At 38.5% G+C, this 18,358-nt stretch overlaps 1 protein-coding gene across 1 annotated transcript in view; it reads right to left on the bottom strand.

Moving 5' to 3' along the window:
• Positions 1-9,120, bottom strand: part of LOC126419538 (protein PAT1 homolog 1) — a 110,560-nt gene extending 101,440 nt beyond the window's left edge. The window contains exons 1-2 of the mRNA XM_050086728.1: positions 9,025-9,120; positions 5,211-5,316 (exon numbers count right to left, since the gene is read on the bottom strand). Coding sequence (XP_049942685.1) covers positions 5,211-5,316; positions 9,025-9,063 — 145 coding nt within the window. The 5' untranslated portion in view covers positions 9,064-9,120. The remainder of the gene's footprint in view (positions 1-5,210; positions 5,317-9,024) is intronic.
• Positions 9,121-18,358: the final 9,238 nt, after the last annotated feature.

The following is an 18,358-nucleotide window of genomic DNA, read 5'->3' on the forward strand; positions in this document are numbered from 1 at the left end:
TTTCTAGCTTACTGGACATGAAAAGCCACCTACTTGTTTCAGTTGTCACTGGTATTTTACTAATCACTGTTGCTACAACTGCCTCGTGGTCGCTGATACCAGTTTCAATATGAACATCCAAAAAACTGTCGGGTTATTGATTGTGATTATGTTGTGTTGTAGGCAGCTTTCAAGGATGGTATTTAATAATGTTTCACAAGATAACTTGTCACACCCACCATTTACAAAACTGTAATTTTCTATATCTGACTGCTGGGAGATTAAAGTCTATTCCAGTGATTTGGAAACATAGGATTAAAGGAGGAAAATGGGAAAAGGGCCAATAACAGTCCTTGGGAACACACAAATTTTAAATTTAACTAACAAAAAGACACAATACAAAACCGCAGTAAATGAAGCTGGCAAAAGGGAATGCAGATGAATAAAAAATTAGTGACAACAAGTGCAAGAATAGCAGAGCAGTGACTATTAAAAAATACAAAGCTGTAGCAGCAAGCACGGCAGAGAGTAAGTTAGATGCCACTTACAGGAAATTAAAGAGACATTTGGAGAAAAGAGAAGCAGCTGTATGACAGTCAAAAGGTCAGACAGCGAGCCAATACTAAACAAAGAGGGGAATGCTGGAAGAAATATATACAACAGAAAAGGAACTTTATGAAAATATTGTCAACCGGAAGATGAATAAGGTAAAGAATATGTAATGAGATATGCTTCTGCAAGATGAGTTTGACTGAGAATTGAAAGACATAAGATGAAACAAGAGGTTTGGAGTAGACGACCTCCTCTCAGAGATACAAAGGTGTGCCGAAAAATAGTGCACCTAAATTTTTTATTATATAAAACAAACATTATTAACATTCTACATGTTTATTCCCCGTGTCTACACATTTGCAGTGTTCTGGCACTAGAGGCATCACGGTAACTACATTGGTGCAAGGGAAACAGCAAGCTGTAATCAAGTTTCAAATTCAAAGAGTTTGTCAACATATGGAGCACCCTTTCCTTCATATAGACAATGCAAAATTACACAAGAGCATGCAACACATGCAATAATCTGATGCCTTGGGTTCACTGTCAGATATCACTCTCAATACCATAATGACTTGGTTCCATCTGATTTTCATCTGTTTGCAAACCTGAACGAACACCTTCGAGGACTTCACTTTGATAGTGATGAAACAGTGCAAGCAAAGGTGAGATTGTGGCTCAATCAGTATAGTCGCACTTTGTACAGCAACGGTATCAACAAATTAGCTTCTCATTGTGTTCATTGGCAGGGAGACAATATTGAGAAATAAATATGTAGAAATGAAGAATCAAAGTGTAGAATGTGAATACAGTTTGTTTTACTTAAAAGCTTTCAAGAGTTTTCATAAGAAAAAATTCAGATGCGTTACTTTTCAGCATGCCCTCAACCCCTGGGGGAATCAATCACACAGAAACTGTTTTGCCTAGTAAGCAGTTAAGCATAACTTCATTTGTTGCTAGTTCAACGGAAAATAACTACAACCTCTTGCTATGATGTGAAACAAGTCAGTTCTTGAATGGTGATACACTTTCTCAGTGAGAAAAATATGGCAACATACTGACCATTTATTAGATTGGTGCATAAATTCATAGCATTTTTGTTTTGTATGTTGGTATTCCTGTTGATGTGGGTTTATTTATCAACTGTCATTTTGTTGTTATTTGAGTTTACATATTGTCATTTTGTCATTTGGAGATAGTGAGTGAAGCTGCGGATGCTAGAGTGCCAAGTGGAGAAATTGCAATATTTCTGACATATTCTTCTATTTTAACTGAATGGGGGGGGGGGGGGGGCAACAGCAGTGTAGGCAGACAGAAACATTTGTGCCTTGTATGGGAGTAATGCCATCAGATAGAGCATGGAAAGAAAACGGTTTTCTTGTTTTAATGAAGATCATTTTGACATTACTGACTCACCATGCTCAAGAAAATCTTTGGGGCTTGAAGAAGATAATTTTAAATGAATTAATCCACAGTGATCCACATCAGCATACTCAAGAGCTGGAAATGTGATGGAACTGCGAACATTCCATCATTACGTGACATTTGCATGCACTGGGAAAGGTCAAAAATCAGATGTATGGGTTCTGCATGCTCTAAGCCAAAATCACAAAAATCAGTGGGTGGCTAGATGTGCATCTCTGGTTGCTCGTCATCAACTGGCTCTTGAACAAAAGCAACCATTCCTACCCTCTATTGTTACTGGTGATAAGAAATGGATTCTTTGTGTTAACACAAGGAAAAGAAAGGAATGGCTGAGCCCAAACAAAGCACCAACTCACTGTACAAAGACCTGCATGCATCCACTACAGGTAATGCGATGCATCTGGTGGATCAGTAAGGGTGTGGTGTACTCCAAACTGCTTCCATGTGGTCTAACCATTACTGCCGACTTTTACTGTCAAAAACTGAGAAGTCTTGGCGATGCTATCCAAGAACAATAACAAGGAAGACTGCATGAAGTACTGCTACTCCACACAATGTCTGGTTGCATTCTACTAAACTGAGAAAAAGTGCTCTACAGGAGTTGGGTTGGGAAGTCATTTCACATCTTCCTTAGTCACCTGATCTTGCACCCTCAGGTTTTCAGCTTTTCTGCTCTGTCAAACAACCTTCAAGGAACTTGCTTTCCACATGAAAATACACTCCAAACATGGCTCAACAAGTTCTTTGCCTGTAGAGCTTGTGATTTCTACAGCCCCAAAATTGAAAAGTTATCCCTGTATCGGCAAACAGTTGTAAATAGTGAAGGAGAATGTATTATTGATGACGAAGGTCTTTTATGCGTATCTGTTTTGTTTATTAAACTTACCAAAAAACACTACAAACTTATGCACCAACTCAATACATAATGTCCCCCTCCTCTTGGAAGACCAAGGCTTGATTATAGGATAAAATGGATATGTGTAGTTTGCAATGTTTATGCAGAGACAAGGTGGTTTACACAGGACAGACTTGTGTCGAGAGTTGTATCATTCCAGTCTTATGACTGAAGAGCCCATCATCATCATCATCATCATCGGTAACAGCTGGGAAAATGTAAGCATTCCTGGTGACTGATAGGTTCCATATGGATTGAAGGTCTTGAGAAGCCATCATTGAGTGTTGTTAAACGTTCATTTCCTGAGCTGAGGAAAACCACGTGAAATGAATGACAAAGACAGTGCTCTTGATCTGAAAGGATCTACAGGGTGGCACGCGAAATGTGTTACCAATTGTTTCTTTCACAATTTACGACGCACATTAGATATCCCGCTGGGATCTCTACAGCAGTACCAGCAGAGCTTAGAAAAACAAATAAGTTACGAAATGACGTGTAATTCATGATACTGCCACTAGGAGACTAGTCAGCAGCAATGGCTGACAATGAAAGACTGACAACACAGCAACGATCAGCAACTGAAATGAAAAGCCTTGTTGTGACTCAGAGGCGTTTTCGACAACAGTTTAACACACGATGGGTCCCTTGCAAGAAGACCATCCACAGGTTGTACGATAAATTTGTACAGGAAAGAACAGTATTTGAAGCGAAGCGACCTTGGCCTAAGCCTGTTTATTCGCCGGAGAATATTGAAGCAGTGCGGGTTGCTGTACAGAGAAGACCCAGGAAATCATGTAGAAAGGCAGCAGTGCAACTGGGAATATCCAGACGCTCCGTTCAATGCTTTCTTAAAAGTGACCTCCATATGTAGCCATACTAGATTACCTGTGCACAGAAGCTCAGAAAAACACAAGCAGCAGAGACTACTGTTTGCTCAGTGGGCGGAGGATAGGGAAGAAACTCTCAACATCGTTTGGTTTTCAGACAAGGCACATTTTCATTTAGACGGTGTGGTTAACAAACAAAATGTATGCTTTTGGGCCACAGAAAACCCACAAGTGCTTCATGAACGACAACATTATGCTCCGAGGATTACAGCCTGGGCAGCAATTTCCAGTGGTTCATGCAAGATGGAGCAAGGCCACATACTGCAAACACTGTGTTGGAGTTTTTACACAAGCATTTCGACATGCGGATCATTTCACTCAGGTTTCCAGGTCACTTCAATGACTGACAAAATTGGCCCCCCAATAGTCCAGACCTCAATCCATATGACGTTTTTCTTTGGGGGTACCTAAAGGAAAATTTTTCTCGAAATGTCCACGTGATTTAATGGAGCTCAGAAGACTTATTCTTCAAGCTTGAAGTGAAATTACGGAAGACGTGCCGTAGGGTAATCACTAACTTCAGTGTTCGTTTGAAGGAAGTTGGAAAACGAAATGGTGGGCATATTGAGCATGTGCAGAGTTAGAACAAATCTCCATGGACGGCTCTTCATTGTAGTATACATTCCTTTCAGATTGTATTGACAATGAAGTTTATATTCAAAAACAACATGGTAACACATTTCGTGTGCCACCCTGTACATGTCTCCCTCCTCCCCCCCTCCACAGGTGCAGGTCATGAACATGTCATCAATGAATCTGTCCCAGGGGAGAGATTTAGGGCTCTAGGCAACAAGAAATGATTCCTGAAGATGACCCACAGGCTGGTATAGAATGCCCATTGCAGTACTAATTTATCTGTAGATGGTGCCTACAAGTGACAAGTTACTGTCAGCAATAACACCCTGCAATTGGTCATAGTTAACACAAACGAGGTTTTGTGGCTGGAGGTAGCAAGTGTGTCATTTACAGACTCCCTACTAACACCTAAATTACACTGATGGAACTCTCCATACAATACATCTGTTGTTCTGGTGTAATTTCAATGTACACTTCATTTCCAGACCTACTACCTGGTCTCGCTCTCCATTAGTTCCTGTCCCCACTTGCCTGACATCCCTCTCCTCACACCATTCTATAATAAAAATCTTAAATCGGTCTCTCATCCCCAAAGACCCTTCTACTCCACTCACCCTGCACTTCAAGGTCTTTGCACATAGGCCAAGGATTTTTTTTTTCCCCCTCACAGGAGTATTTTATGTTAGCCTTCTCAAACAAAATTTGCTGTCACACAGGTGATTCATTTTAATTTAATACACATCATGGCATCATTATGTTATTTGTTATTGTTTACATAAGCTAGTAGAAACCATTATTTCTACAATAATTCATTTTTTTCTGTTTCAGGAAATGCCACACTCTACAAATATTGTGTTATAATGAACATTATTATTTAGTTATATGTCAACTGAACTCACCAAGTGCATCAGCACCAAACGTTTCATCATTGAGAGCATCATATTCCTCCTCTTCATCTTCCAACTCTGGTCCAGGTCCATCAGGCAGTTCTTCATCTAAATAGCCCTAAAAATTGTAGCTGTCAATTATTACACTAACACAAGTAGCTTGTACAGTAACATTTTCAAACAGTAAAGGAACAAAAACATAAATGAATAAGTATCAGTCTAAAAAAAATTGGGGGTGGGGGTCAACCTATTGCTTCAACAATGGTAGAAAAAAGTGAAATATTTAGCTGAAAACCAAACGTTTCTCCACTTCCTGACACATCAAACTTATCGATACCTGCAAACTTTTTCCAACAATTCTCGTAGCAATGTTAATCAAATCAAAGACAGTAGTCACTGTTGCAATATTTCACTGTTAATTATGAAGATGCTTCATTTGTCAGACTACATGAACCATCATACTGCAAATAAATAGGCAATATTTTACTGTTGATTATGAAAACAACGCATTTGTGAGACTATATGAATCATCATAACGCAAACAAATAGGCTATCATTCTAGTTATTAGAAGCACCAAAAATCTTACTTTTGACCTAATGCAACCTGTAAGTTATCTTGGTGATTTAGTTAGTGGCCCACAGCTCATATCCTGAATGACTGAAATATTTAGTAGCAACACATATTTAAGTAAGTGGAGCAAAGCATAAACTCTCATTACAGACATTCCAGTCTTCCTACTCTCTTCAATTTCCTTCATTACTTGAGAGAAAATACTCTTAATGCAGAGTTCCGACGCATTTTTCTAAGAATTTTTTAGTGGCCTCAAAAGCTGGTCAACAAGTGTGATTAATTAAGATATTAAAGAAAATTGCCAACTTGTACATGGCAGTTGGTATGGATGCACAAATTTTTTAAATAATTGCTTCCTAAATGTATTTGGGTCATATGTATAGTTATCTTAAGAGACAGTTCAGATGAAAGAGAAATGAAACACTGAGCAATTTCATATTGGTAAAATTAATATTAGTGAAATCATGATAACTGTCAACTCCAGTAAAAAGGAAAGCTCCAATAACAGTCTATTCTTGTCATATAGATGTATTAAAAATTTATGTACTGAAGCATCGTCACACTGTGACTTTCATGATAGGCTGAATTTATTATTCAAATAGTTATTCTGAATGACACATACCAAAGCTTGAAGACTATCTGTCAGACTTCAACCTGCAACGTAACAACACAAATCTATGTGTCAAGTTTCTCATGTCAATGAGTCATTGTCCCTATTACCATCAACAACAATCACTGTTATTTTTAATCTGTTTCTAAGCCAAAGAATGACATCAAATCTTATGCTTGACAATATCCTTACATACTGCAACAGTACAATAGAAAGTTACTGTCATATGCAGAAAATACCATTTAAAATTTTTATAGGGGCTATGTAAGGTAATGACTGTTTATTTTGTAGTTCATTTATTTATCCTCACAAGTTAGGGTTATCAGGCCCTCTCGTACATCTAACCACGCATTCAACATCATTTACATTATGATCATAACCACACGAACTATAAGAAGATTAACAATTAGCATATTCCCAATGTTATTCAATCTGTACACCGGGAAGAAATTTGGACACAGAATAAAGTTCAGAGAGAAGAAATAAAAACTTCAAAGTTCACTGATGGAATTGTAATTTGTCAAATACGGCAAAGAATTTCAAAGAGCATTTGAAAAGAAAGGATGTATCTTGAAGACAGGTTATACATGGACATAAAGTAAAACAAATGTAACTGAATGTAGTCAATTTAAATCAATCAATGCTGAGGGAATTTGATTTGGAAAGGAACCACTAAAAGTAGATGAATTCTCCCATTTCGATTGCAAAATATAACAGCAGAAGTGAGGAGGATATAAAATGCAGACTAGCAACAGCAGAATTTCTGTAAAAGTAAAATTCAATAACACTGAATTTATATTTAAGTGCTAGAGGTCTGCTTTCAAGGTCCAAAGTGTAGCCTTGTATGCAAATGAAATGTGGATGGTAGATAGTTCAGATGAGAAGGGTATAGAAACTTTTGAAATTTAGTGGTACAGGAGAATGCTACAGGTTACAGAGTTATATTGGATAACTGATGAAGTACTGAATTGAGACAAGAAATTTGTAGTACAACTTGAACATGTTGATAGGACGTATGCTGAGTTTACTAATGGTGGGCAGGAAGGGCACATGATTACAGTAAGCATGTTTAAATGGAAATAGGTTGCAGTACTTATGGAGACATCAAGACCCTTGCACAGGATATACTAATGTCGAGAGCTACTTCAAACCAGTCTCCTGACTGATGACCTAACAACATCATGTACCTACTACTATTGCTTTACACTGATTAATTATTTATAGGCCTAGAATCATTGTGCGTTATAATAGAAACACCCATTCAAATGTAATATTGAAAAACTCTTCATACCTCTGTATAAAATGCACATATAAGTGAATTTATAACAAAGAGAGATGGAATGGTGGTAAGGTAATATGCCTGGGATTGAATACGTGGGCCTTCTTACGCTTCTATAATTCTTCCTAATCTATAAGACTTCCAATGTACAAATTATTCATAAATCAGAATACAAATTAACAAGAATATCATATACTTGCATCACTACTATCATTCACAATGGCCACCTGTTAACATCAGTTGCTGGTGTGTAAACATAACATTCCACAGTTCCCAAAACAAATTTGGGATCTCCAGCACAAAAAGTTTTAGATTTTATTGTGAAAATCAGAGTTCTTTCAAAGTTGAAAGTGCAGACCAGTTGTACAGAAATAAAAATACATACAAATTATGTTGCAAATAAAACAAGTACTATATTTTTGGGCAAAAATAAACAAAAAGAAACACATGTCACACGCACCAACTCCCTGTGGAAAGCAGTAATCAGCTTCTTGCAGACTATGCTGCTAATCCACAGGCCAAACATTGGTAGTCAGCAGCTAGAACTTTTAGGAATGTGGAACACCCTGAGCCCAGATGGATGACAACTACAAATCATCCAATATAATCAACTACAATTATCACTTAAAGCCACACAATCTTTGCTGACAACACTTTACAAAAACCAGAATAACTAGAAACGAAATAGATGAAATTGCAATTACAAAAAAAAGAAAACGGTCCTCAGCATCAGAAAAACTACATAATGCAGCAGCCAGAACAAGAAATCTTAGGTATTCCAGTGCATATAGCATACATAACCAATGTTTACAACTAACAAAAACAACTCTGGTTTATCCTGTTAACTTTAAGATCACAACTGTCATTTAGCCACGCACGTCAATTATATGATTTGTGATAGGACAACTGACAAACCTACAAACATGTGACAAAGCTATATATCTGAGAAGTTGGCCGTTCAAATGAGGGCGCTATAAAATTTAAAACGACTGTTAACCATGACTGTGGCCAACCGACAGCAAATAGGAAGCACGAGAACGATACAGATAACATAACGTTTCATTCCCGAGGGAAGCTGGAGTAACAACTGCGGCTCCTCTAAAGTTGTTATGAATAGCGACTTACCCGCTCTGAAGTTACATAACTTTAGCACCACAAAACACATGAAAAGCACGACAATTAACTGTATAAAGGCCTTCATTGCTTTTATCTTTCAACGGTCATTTCGGCTCATAACAAGCATGCTAATGTATCAAATCTTTCTTTCCAACATACATTGTGTATACTGATACGGTTTGTACTTGGTTAAGTTCAGAGCAAACTACAAAATTGGGACATTAGTGAATATAGAATTTATTATACTAACTGATAAGGACGTGTTAAATCCAAAAAAAGAATCTGCCATTTGTTCTGTTAACGAAAAAATGTCATAATCTTCACGTCAGCATGAACAACTCAGCTGTCATGGCTGACTGTTATAAAACTTTACTGAATTAACGCTAGATGTAGCGCTAGAAAGTAAGTTCGATATATGTATCGATAACGATATTGTTCGACTTATACGTTTCCCAGAATTTTGACATTAGCACATCACGGCGAGATCGTGCTATGCTGGGGTATGAATGATTGCATTGCAAAGTGAAAGCGAAAGTTCGAATATGGCGAGGACAGTGTTGTGGCGGCTTTTATAAATATACCATAGCGCTTGTTTTCCCGCGTGTTAAGGGAAATCATTTCGATATTTTGCGTGTTTAATTACATTTACGGTGTTAGATCCGTTGTTCAACAAGCTAATGCCTCTTATAAACCAACAACTACCAACATAAATGAAAATTAAGAACTTTGTCAAAATTAACTGAATTCGGGGATTGAAATGTTCTGTATAGCTACAGATTCACTGATGTCTTCATGTGATGCTAATTTATAACTTGACTCACTTCACTCCACATCCTTGAAGTTTCTGTATGGTAGGCTCAATGGAACTTGATGAATGAAACAACTCCAAGACGCTCATTGTAATTGATAAAGAGCAGTTCCATAAGCGATGAAAGTGTTGCAACACGTATAGTATGTTCAGTCGATGTTTAGTGTACTAAAAATCGTACTGAGTTACAGTAACTTCATTGGTACACATCAGAGAAAATAGCACAGTAATACATTTATAAATGAACATATTTAACCTTAATCTCACAGTTGTTTTCAGATCTGGATAATGCTCATAGCTAAACAGAAATATGTGGCTTCCAGGGATTAGTACTGGCCAGTGCTGGGCCTTGGTTTAAAAAGTCCAATGGGAATTCTCTCCTAACTTGCACACAATGTTTCTGCTATATTTCACAATTACTTTTCAGCTGATTATCACACTTTCAAATGTCAATGTGCTTATTCCCCTCTTCATGTAAGACTTCCGCATTGTTACAAAGTATGTACTGTAACATAAAATAATATGACATTTGACTTTCACGTCTAAATCCTTCTATCATTTTTGTACTTTTGTTGCCAGTATATGGTACGACATCTCATGAGACAAGTCATTGAAACAGATTAGGTTTAATGTAGTATGTATAATCCATATCAATTCAAGCAGGCTAGGAAAAAATCTTACCTTCATAGTCTCAGATGTTATTGAATTTGGCTTATGTTAAAAGGAAGGACTAAGTAAGAAATGTGTATTTTTTTTTTCTTCTCCAAAAAAATTTCTGCTCCGAGATATAGCCCTGCAAAGATGACACAGCGAATACCATTTGGAAGATGCAAAATTTGGAAAAAAAAAATTAAAATTCTGTAACTCTGGAACAGTTCTAGATTTTTTTTTTTTTTTTTTTTTTTTAATTTTATTTGGAAGAGAATTGCTTTATGATTACAAAGAAATTCTCCATTTGGACTTATCTGTCAAAGCTCTTTTACTCTAGGGTTCTGAGCTTTTTTTACATTTTATGAATTTTTTTTTTTTTTTTTCATAATGCCAATCCATAATTTTTTTCTGTTGATTAGTACCATATAGTTCTATGTTCCCTCAGAAGGAGAGCTTCCACTTTTAGGTTGAACAGATTTTATAAACAATTGAAATTTTTGCCATACGTAAAACCTGCTTTATTACCACATTATCACATAACAGGCTCAGAAAAATCAAAGCCCAGCCTTATTATCATAATTCTAATTTCGAAAGAAGAGTAAGAGACTCATTTTTCAAGCAACTTAAATGGTTCCAAAATGTATGTGAAAGATCCAAAGACTTAAAGGTTTCAATTTATACAACTTCTGTGAACTCTGTTTTGTACTGAAATTAGCCAGTAAATGAACTAAAAATGTGTTCCACTGTTTCAGTATCTTCCTTTGATGTAGAGTGCTGCCTTCCTGTTGAACCATTAGGAACTGGAGCACTTACAGTCTTCAAAACACTGTAAACAGGAAGTGAGCACTGATGGCGTTGTTGCTGTCCATCAGCTGGAAACCTATATCCAGCAGCTGGTCCATGTGGTAGCATAAAATTCACTTCAATTTTGTTTAACTCATAACTGGTGTCTATAATCTCTGCAGTCCACCAGTTACAGTCATACACACACACCACAAACATCCACCTTCTCAGGTTGTGAATCTGAATATTATCCTGCTGTTTCTGAGGTGTTGGCTGAACGAACGAAATTTTTTTCTTTCTTGCTCTTTTAAGTGCGTGCAGTACGAGTTCGCCCATCACTTTGAGTCCAAAAATGTATCTTCTGGATTCCTTTCACAGGAGTAGTTTGTTTGGATCATTGTTCTTTTTTCTGCTCACGGAATTCTTCGATTTCCTCATTGGACAAAAGAATGAGGGCTGTGGATGTGCAAGATTTCATGACTCTCATAAAATCCTCAGCATTCTGAATCGCAGCTGTATTTGGTCTGGAAAGATTATGTTTTGTAGCATGGTGCTTCAGCAGGCCTCCTACACCATCACAAGGCCCCTTCACATGGCCAGTAGCACTATATACGCAGTCAGTTGGCACAAATGTCTGTCATCACTTATAACTGCAACACTTGTGGTCTTGTTTTGAAAATATGTCACTCCTGTAAAAATTGAAACGTGGTCATTAATCCAATGATACCCTTGTACTGCTTGTGTGAGAATTACAGACCAGTCTTCAGCAAAATCGCAGTGATGCACTAAACATAGTTGTTCAGCTTGTACACACCCTTTCACTTCTGCAATGTGTAGTTGCAATTTCTTCATATGCTGGTGTGTTACTGCTTTCACTGACCATTTACCAAGTTCATCAATGAAACTGTCAAAGGCAACAGTTTTCTTAATTACTTTATTTTCCTCCCATGTCGCATATATAATTTCTGCAGAGTTATCTGCTACGTCTTACAGGCCAAGTGTCTGTAAAGACAGTCCTCCCTTTCCAGGGCAGTCACCACATTCTTGAAACAAACAAGTCTCTCGCTTTACATCACAGATTACTAATGACTTAACGTGCCCAATCAAGGTGTCATATATCTTGTGTTCCAGTAAGGTCTTCAAAGTTAAAAAATTGTGCAGTACACACATAAACAGACATGTCTAGGTGGGAGTGGCACTATCCACTTGCATAAAATATTGATCTTCCAATATGTGAAGTTGTATAGTTGCTCTTCAGTTTGAGAAAGAAATCAAAAAACATAATTCCAGCTTATTACATCAGCATAAACAGCCATTGGTTAAGAATTTTCAACTGTCAGCAGATATTTTAACTCCACCCAATTTTAACTCAGTCAATGTGAAATGTCAGCTATCTTTATTGCATCAAAATATTTGAGGACTGAGAAATAAAATTAATGAATTAACTATCTGCATAGATGAATTAGAGTCTTCAAACCCAGCTGACATAATCTGCCTCTCTGAACATCATGTGACCACTGGTATAGAACTTTTAAGAGTTACAGGGTTTAGGTTAGCATCTCACTTTTGTAGATCAGAAATGGAGAAAGAAGGAGTTGCCACATTCATCAGGAACTGTCATAAATTTAAGAACATAGACATTCATAAATTTTGCCTAGAACAGCATATGGAAGCATGTGCAACAGAATTAGAATTTCACAAAAAATCCTTCATAATATTAAGTGTATATCGAGCACCTGCAGGTAACTTTAATCTGTTTGTAAACCACCTTGAAGCTGTACTGACCAATTTAACAACAAAAAAACAAAGAAATAGTGGTTGCTGGTGATTTCAATGTAGATTTCCTTAAAGACTCTCCCAATAAGAACTTATTTGAGTTAGTAACACTGTCATTCAACTTAATTCTCACTGTAAAGTTCCCCACTAGGATAGCCACTTGCTCACAAACAGCCATTGATAATATCTTTATAGAAAAGTCCAATGAACAAAATTATATTACAAAACCAATAGTCAATGGCTTCTCAGACCAGGACATGCAGTTCCTTCTGTTAAATGTTAATACTGAACAGGATATAAAATCTGTTCAATCTGAGCTCAAGAGGGTAATCAGTAAGCCAAAAATTGATTATTTTAGGACACTCCTCAGAGACATTCACTGGACTGATGTTTACAGTGCTCATGGCATGAATGAAAAATATAACATTTTTGCTAATAAAGTGCTTACCTTATTCGAACACTGCTTTCCCCCAAAACTTACCAAGGTCAGAGCAAAGTCTACAAAGAAGCCATGGATTACTCGAGGAATAGGGGTATCTTGTAAAACAAAAAGAAAACTGTATGTGTCAATCCGAAACATTTCCGATGTTGATGCTATAGCACATTATAAGAAATACTGCAAAATATTAAAGACTGTAATACCGATGTCAAAGCAAATATATTACAAGGAAAAGATAGTCATATCAGATAACAAAATAAAGACAATATGGGATATAGTGAAGGAGGAGACTGGTAGAACCAGACATGAAGAGGAACAAATACCATTAAGAGTAAATGATACATTGGTGACAGACGTGTATAGTGTTGCAGAATTTCTTAACAAACTTTTTATAACTGTTACTGAAAAGATGGGGCTGTCAGGTTCGGTAGATGCTGCTATGGATTACCTTAGACCAGACATTTCAAGTAACTTCCATAATATGAATTTGACCCTCACTACCCCAACAGAAATAATATCCATCGTAAAATCTTTAAAATCAAAATCATCTAGTGGGTATGATGAAATATCAACAAAGTTAATTAAAGAATGTGATTCTGAGCTAAGTAACATATTAAGCTATCTGTGTAACCAGTCATTTATCAGTGGAATATTTCCTGAATGGCTGGAATATGCTGAAGTTAAGCCACTGTTTAAGAAGGGAGATAAAGAAATAGCATCAAATTTCCGTCCAATTTCACTGTTGCCAGTATTCTCAAAAAATTTCGAAAAAGTAATGTACAGTCGTCTTTATAACCATCTTATGTCAAATAACATATTGTCAAAGTCACAGTTTGGATTTCTAAAAGGTTCTGATATTGAGAAGGCTATCTACACTTACAGCGAAAATGTGCTTAATTCATTAGACAAAAAATTGCAGGCAACTGGTATATTTTGTGATCTGTCAAAGGCATTTGACTGTGTAAATCACAATATCCTTTTAAGTAAACTAGAATATTATACCAGAATGAGATTTCCACTCTGCAGCGGAGTGTGTGCTGATATGAAACTTCCTGGCAGATTAAAACTGTGTGCCCGACCGAGACTCGAACTCGGGACCTTTGCCTTTCGCGGGCAAGTGCTCTACCAACTGAGCTACCGAAGCACGACTCACGACCGGTACTCACAGCTTTACTTCTGCCAGTACCTCGTCTCCTACCTTCCAAACTTTACAGAAGCTCTCCTGCGAACCATGCAGAACTAGCACTCCTGAAAGAAAGGATATTGCGGAGAGCACTTGCCCGCGAAAGGCAAAGGTCCCAAGTTCGAGTCTCGGTCGGGCACACAGTTTTAATCTGCCAGGAAGTTTCATATCAGGGCACACTCCGCTGCAGAGTGGAAATCTCATTCTGGAAACATCCCCCAGGCTGTGGCTAAGCCATGTCTCCGCAATATCCTTTCTTTCAGGAGTGCTAGTTCTGCATGGTTCGCAGGAGAGCTTCTGTAAAGTTTGGAAGGTAGGAGACGAGGTACTGGCAGAAGTAAAGCTGTGAGTACCGGTCGTGAGTCGTGCTTCGGTAGCTCATTTGGTAGAGCACTTGCCCGCGAAAGGCAAAGGTCCCGAGTTCGAGTCTCGGTCGGGCACACAGTTTTAATCTGCCAGGAAGTAGAATATTATAGTGTAACAGGAAACGCTGCAAAATGGTTCAAATTTTATATCTCTGGCAGGAAACAAAGGGTGTTATTAGGAAAGAGACATGTATCAAGCTATCAGGCATCATCCAACTGGGAACTAATTACATGTGGGGTCCCACAAGGTTCCATTTTGGGGCCCTTACTTTTTCTTGTGTATATCAATGACCTTTCATCAGTAACATTACCAGATGCCAAGTTTGTTTTGTTTGCCGATGATACAAACATTGCAATAAATAGCAAATCAAGTGTAGTCTTAGAAAGATCAGCCAATAAAATATTTGTGGACATTAATCACTGGTTCCTAGCCAATTCTTTGTCACTAAACTTTGAAAAAACACACTACATGCAGTTCAGAACTTGTAAGGAGTGTCCCAAGAGTATATGTCTAACATACGATGACAAGAAGATAGAAGAAGTGGACAGTGTTAAATTCTTGGGATTACAGCTTGATAATAAATTCAACTGGGAGGAGCACACCACAGAACTGCTGAAGCATCTTAACAAATCTCTGTTTGCAATGCGAATTTTGTCAGACATAGGGGATGTAAAAATGAAAAAGCTGGCATACTATGCTTACTTTCATTCCATAATGTCATATGGGATTATTTTTTGGGGTAATTCATCAAGCCAAGCTAAAGTTTTCCGGGCACAAAAACGTGCAGTAAGAGTTATATGTGGTGTGAACTCAAGAACATCCTGCAGAAGCCTGTTTAGGGAACTAGGGATACTAACTACTGCTTCCCAATATATTTATTCCTTAATGAAATTTGTCATTAAAAGTATATCACTTTTTCAAACCAACAGCTCAATTCATGGAATCAATACTAGAAATAAGAATAATATCCACAAGGATTTAAAGTCCCTTAGTCTTGTACAAAAGTGTGCATTATTCAGGAACACACATTTTCAACAACTTGCCAGCAGCCATAAAAAGCTTAACAACCAATGAAATTCAGTTTAAGAGAAGCCTAAAGGATTTATTGGTGGCCAACTCCTTCTACTCCATTGATGCATTTCTCAGTAAAACCAACCGATTTGTATATAAGTACAACATAACTTCTGCACAATTTCAGTGCAGTAATGTGTTCATTGTAAATAAGTATTACAGTAGTTGTATTACATGTTTATTACTTTATAAATAATTAAAGAACTTTTTTATTTTAAATTCAGTGCATTAGTATTTGTAAAATGACTCTTAGTGTTCATTAAAAAATGACGATCATTCCACTTGGGACCTGTGGAATGGTACATTAGCTTATTTGTTTTAGTTGTAAATATTTGTCATGTATTGTTGTTTTTCTGACATGTTCCACATCCTGGAGGACCTCCTCACTACGGATCAATTGGAATGAAAGTAAATATAATCTAATCTAATCTTATAAATTGCAAAAGTTTGTTTAATACTGTGAGTCATATATCTCTTCACTTTCACAACTTTTTGACCTTCAGCTGTTACAGTTATAGTGTCTTTTTTGTTGGCACTCTGGCGAAAAGTCCCATGTATCTTCCAGATAAAATGACTGCACTATTTGAACTTGAGCAGCTTCTACAGGATGACCATAATAGGGATCTGGTCTTCCAAAGACTCCTTTTATGTATCTCACATTCCTTGATTTATCTACCATGTACTTTGATACTGATGGAACATGGTTTGCAATTGTTTTCTTTGAAAATTTCTCTGGAATAATAGTTAAAACTTGTGCCTTTTCACTGTAGGATGCACAATATTCAACAGCTGAATTGATATTTGTGAAAAATTCCTGGAAAGAGGTGCAAGAGTACTTTGGTTCATTTTCTTCTGAAGATGGAATTTCTACTTTGAAGATGTGGCGACTATCGACCATGTCGCGGGTAATATCTTTGTTTTTGGCAAGCTCTTTGCCCCAGTCTGTGGTCGCGCGTGAAAGTGTACAGACGTGTACCGAGAATTCAGAATGTAAACAACTGTATATGTGTGCTTACGAGAAATAAAAATAGTGTTTATTACATGTGGTGTAGCGTGCATCATTGGAATCGGCAACCCTACCACGCTAAACCCATACTGGTGACCCCGAATTTTGTTCGCGAGTGCTACAACGAAATCTTATACCATCGAGCAGTACACAATGGATCGCCTGCCGCCTGCTACACCGAACACGTGCCAACTAAGTGTTCCAACGGACGCTTCGGCATGGTTTTACAATTATCCACCGGGCGTCTGCAATAGTTCTACGCAGGTTCCGAACACATCGACTAGCTGTACTCAACAGGACAGTGTTTATACAATTCCACAGCCACATGTTCCGAGTGCTCAACAGCTGACGCAATGTGCTCAAACCCCAGTGACTATGTTTACAGGTTTCCCAAGTGCAAGTGTGAATTTTCCACCCGAATCAGTGACTGTACAAATCGAGCCGGACGCTCAAGACAGGAGAGTTCATATTTCTGCCGGAACTCCTAAGTGAGCTCCCTAAATTGCAGACAGAGGATACTGAACTCGCAGCATTGCGTTCCGATATCAAAACAGAACTCAAGCTAGAGTTACGGACACTTCCTGGGTTTTCATCACCCATCTGGTGCGACATTTCAACAGGACACATACGCCCGGTGATTCCTGCACCTCTCCGCCGGGACATATTTAATAGTATCCACGACTTGGCACACCCTGGCATTCGCGCCTCCGCACGTCTGGTATCTGAACGTTTTGTTTGGCCCGGGGTGATAAAACAGTGTCGCAGTTGGGCACGAGCATGTGTGGCTTGTCAGCGCGCAAAAGTAGGACGTCATGCACAGCCCCCCATGGGTACGTTCGATGTGGCAAAAAGAAGATTCCAGCACATACACATCGATATCGTCGGGCCCTTACCCCCCTCAGGCCCTTTCCGTTACATACTGTCCGCAATTGACAGGTTTACCCGCTGGGTAGAGGTAATTCCTCTCACTACTATCACAGCCGATGCAGTGGCCCGAGCCCTGCTGTTAATGTGGATCTCGCGCTTCGGCTGCCCAGTCTCTGTCACCACCGACCAGGGCCGCCAGTTCGAGTCTGCCCTCTTCCGACAGCTTTGTGAACTGTGTGGGGTGAAACGATTTAGGACTACAGCATACCACCCCCAGAGCAATGGGCTTGTGGAACGCTGGCACCGAACGCTTAAAGCTTCCCTGATGTGCCACGGAGGTGAGTGGGCCGATGCCTTACCATGGGTAATGTTAGGCGTTCGGGCCGCGTACAAAGAGGACCTTGGCGCATCCCTGGCAGAGGTACTGTATGGAGAACCCCTCACACTCCCAGCAGAGTTAGTCGAGCCTTCACTTCCTCCAGATCAAATCTGCGACTCGACATTCGTCGGGCAGGTCAAGGAGCTAATTGCTAACATCCGCGTGCCGCCTCCTCGACCACACACGCCCCCTCCCGTATTTCTGCATAAGGACTTGGCGTCGTGCACTCATGTCATGGTGCGTGATGACACCATC

This window comes from Schistocerca serialis, chromosome 9 (genome assembly GCF_023864345.2).
Source record: "Schistocerca serialis cubense isolate TAMUIC-IGC-003099 chromosome 9, iqSchSeri2.2, whole genome shotgun sequence".
Lineage (NCBI taxonomy): Eukaryota > Metazoa > Arthropoda > Insecta > Orthoptera > Acrididae > Schistocerca > Schistocerca serialis.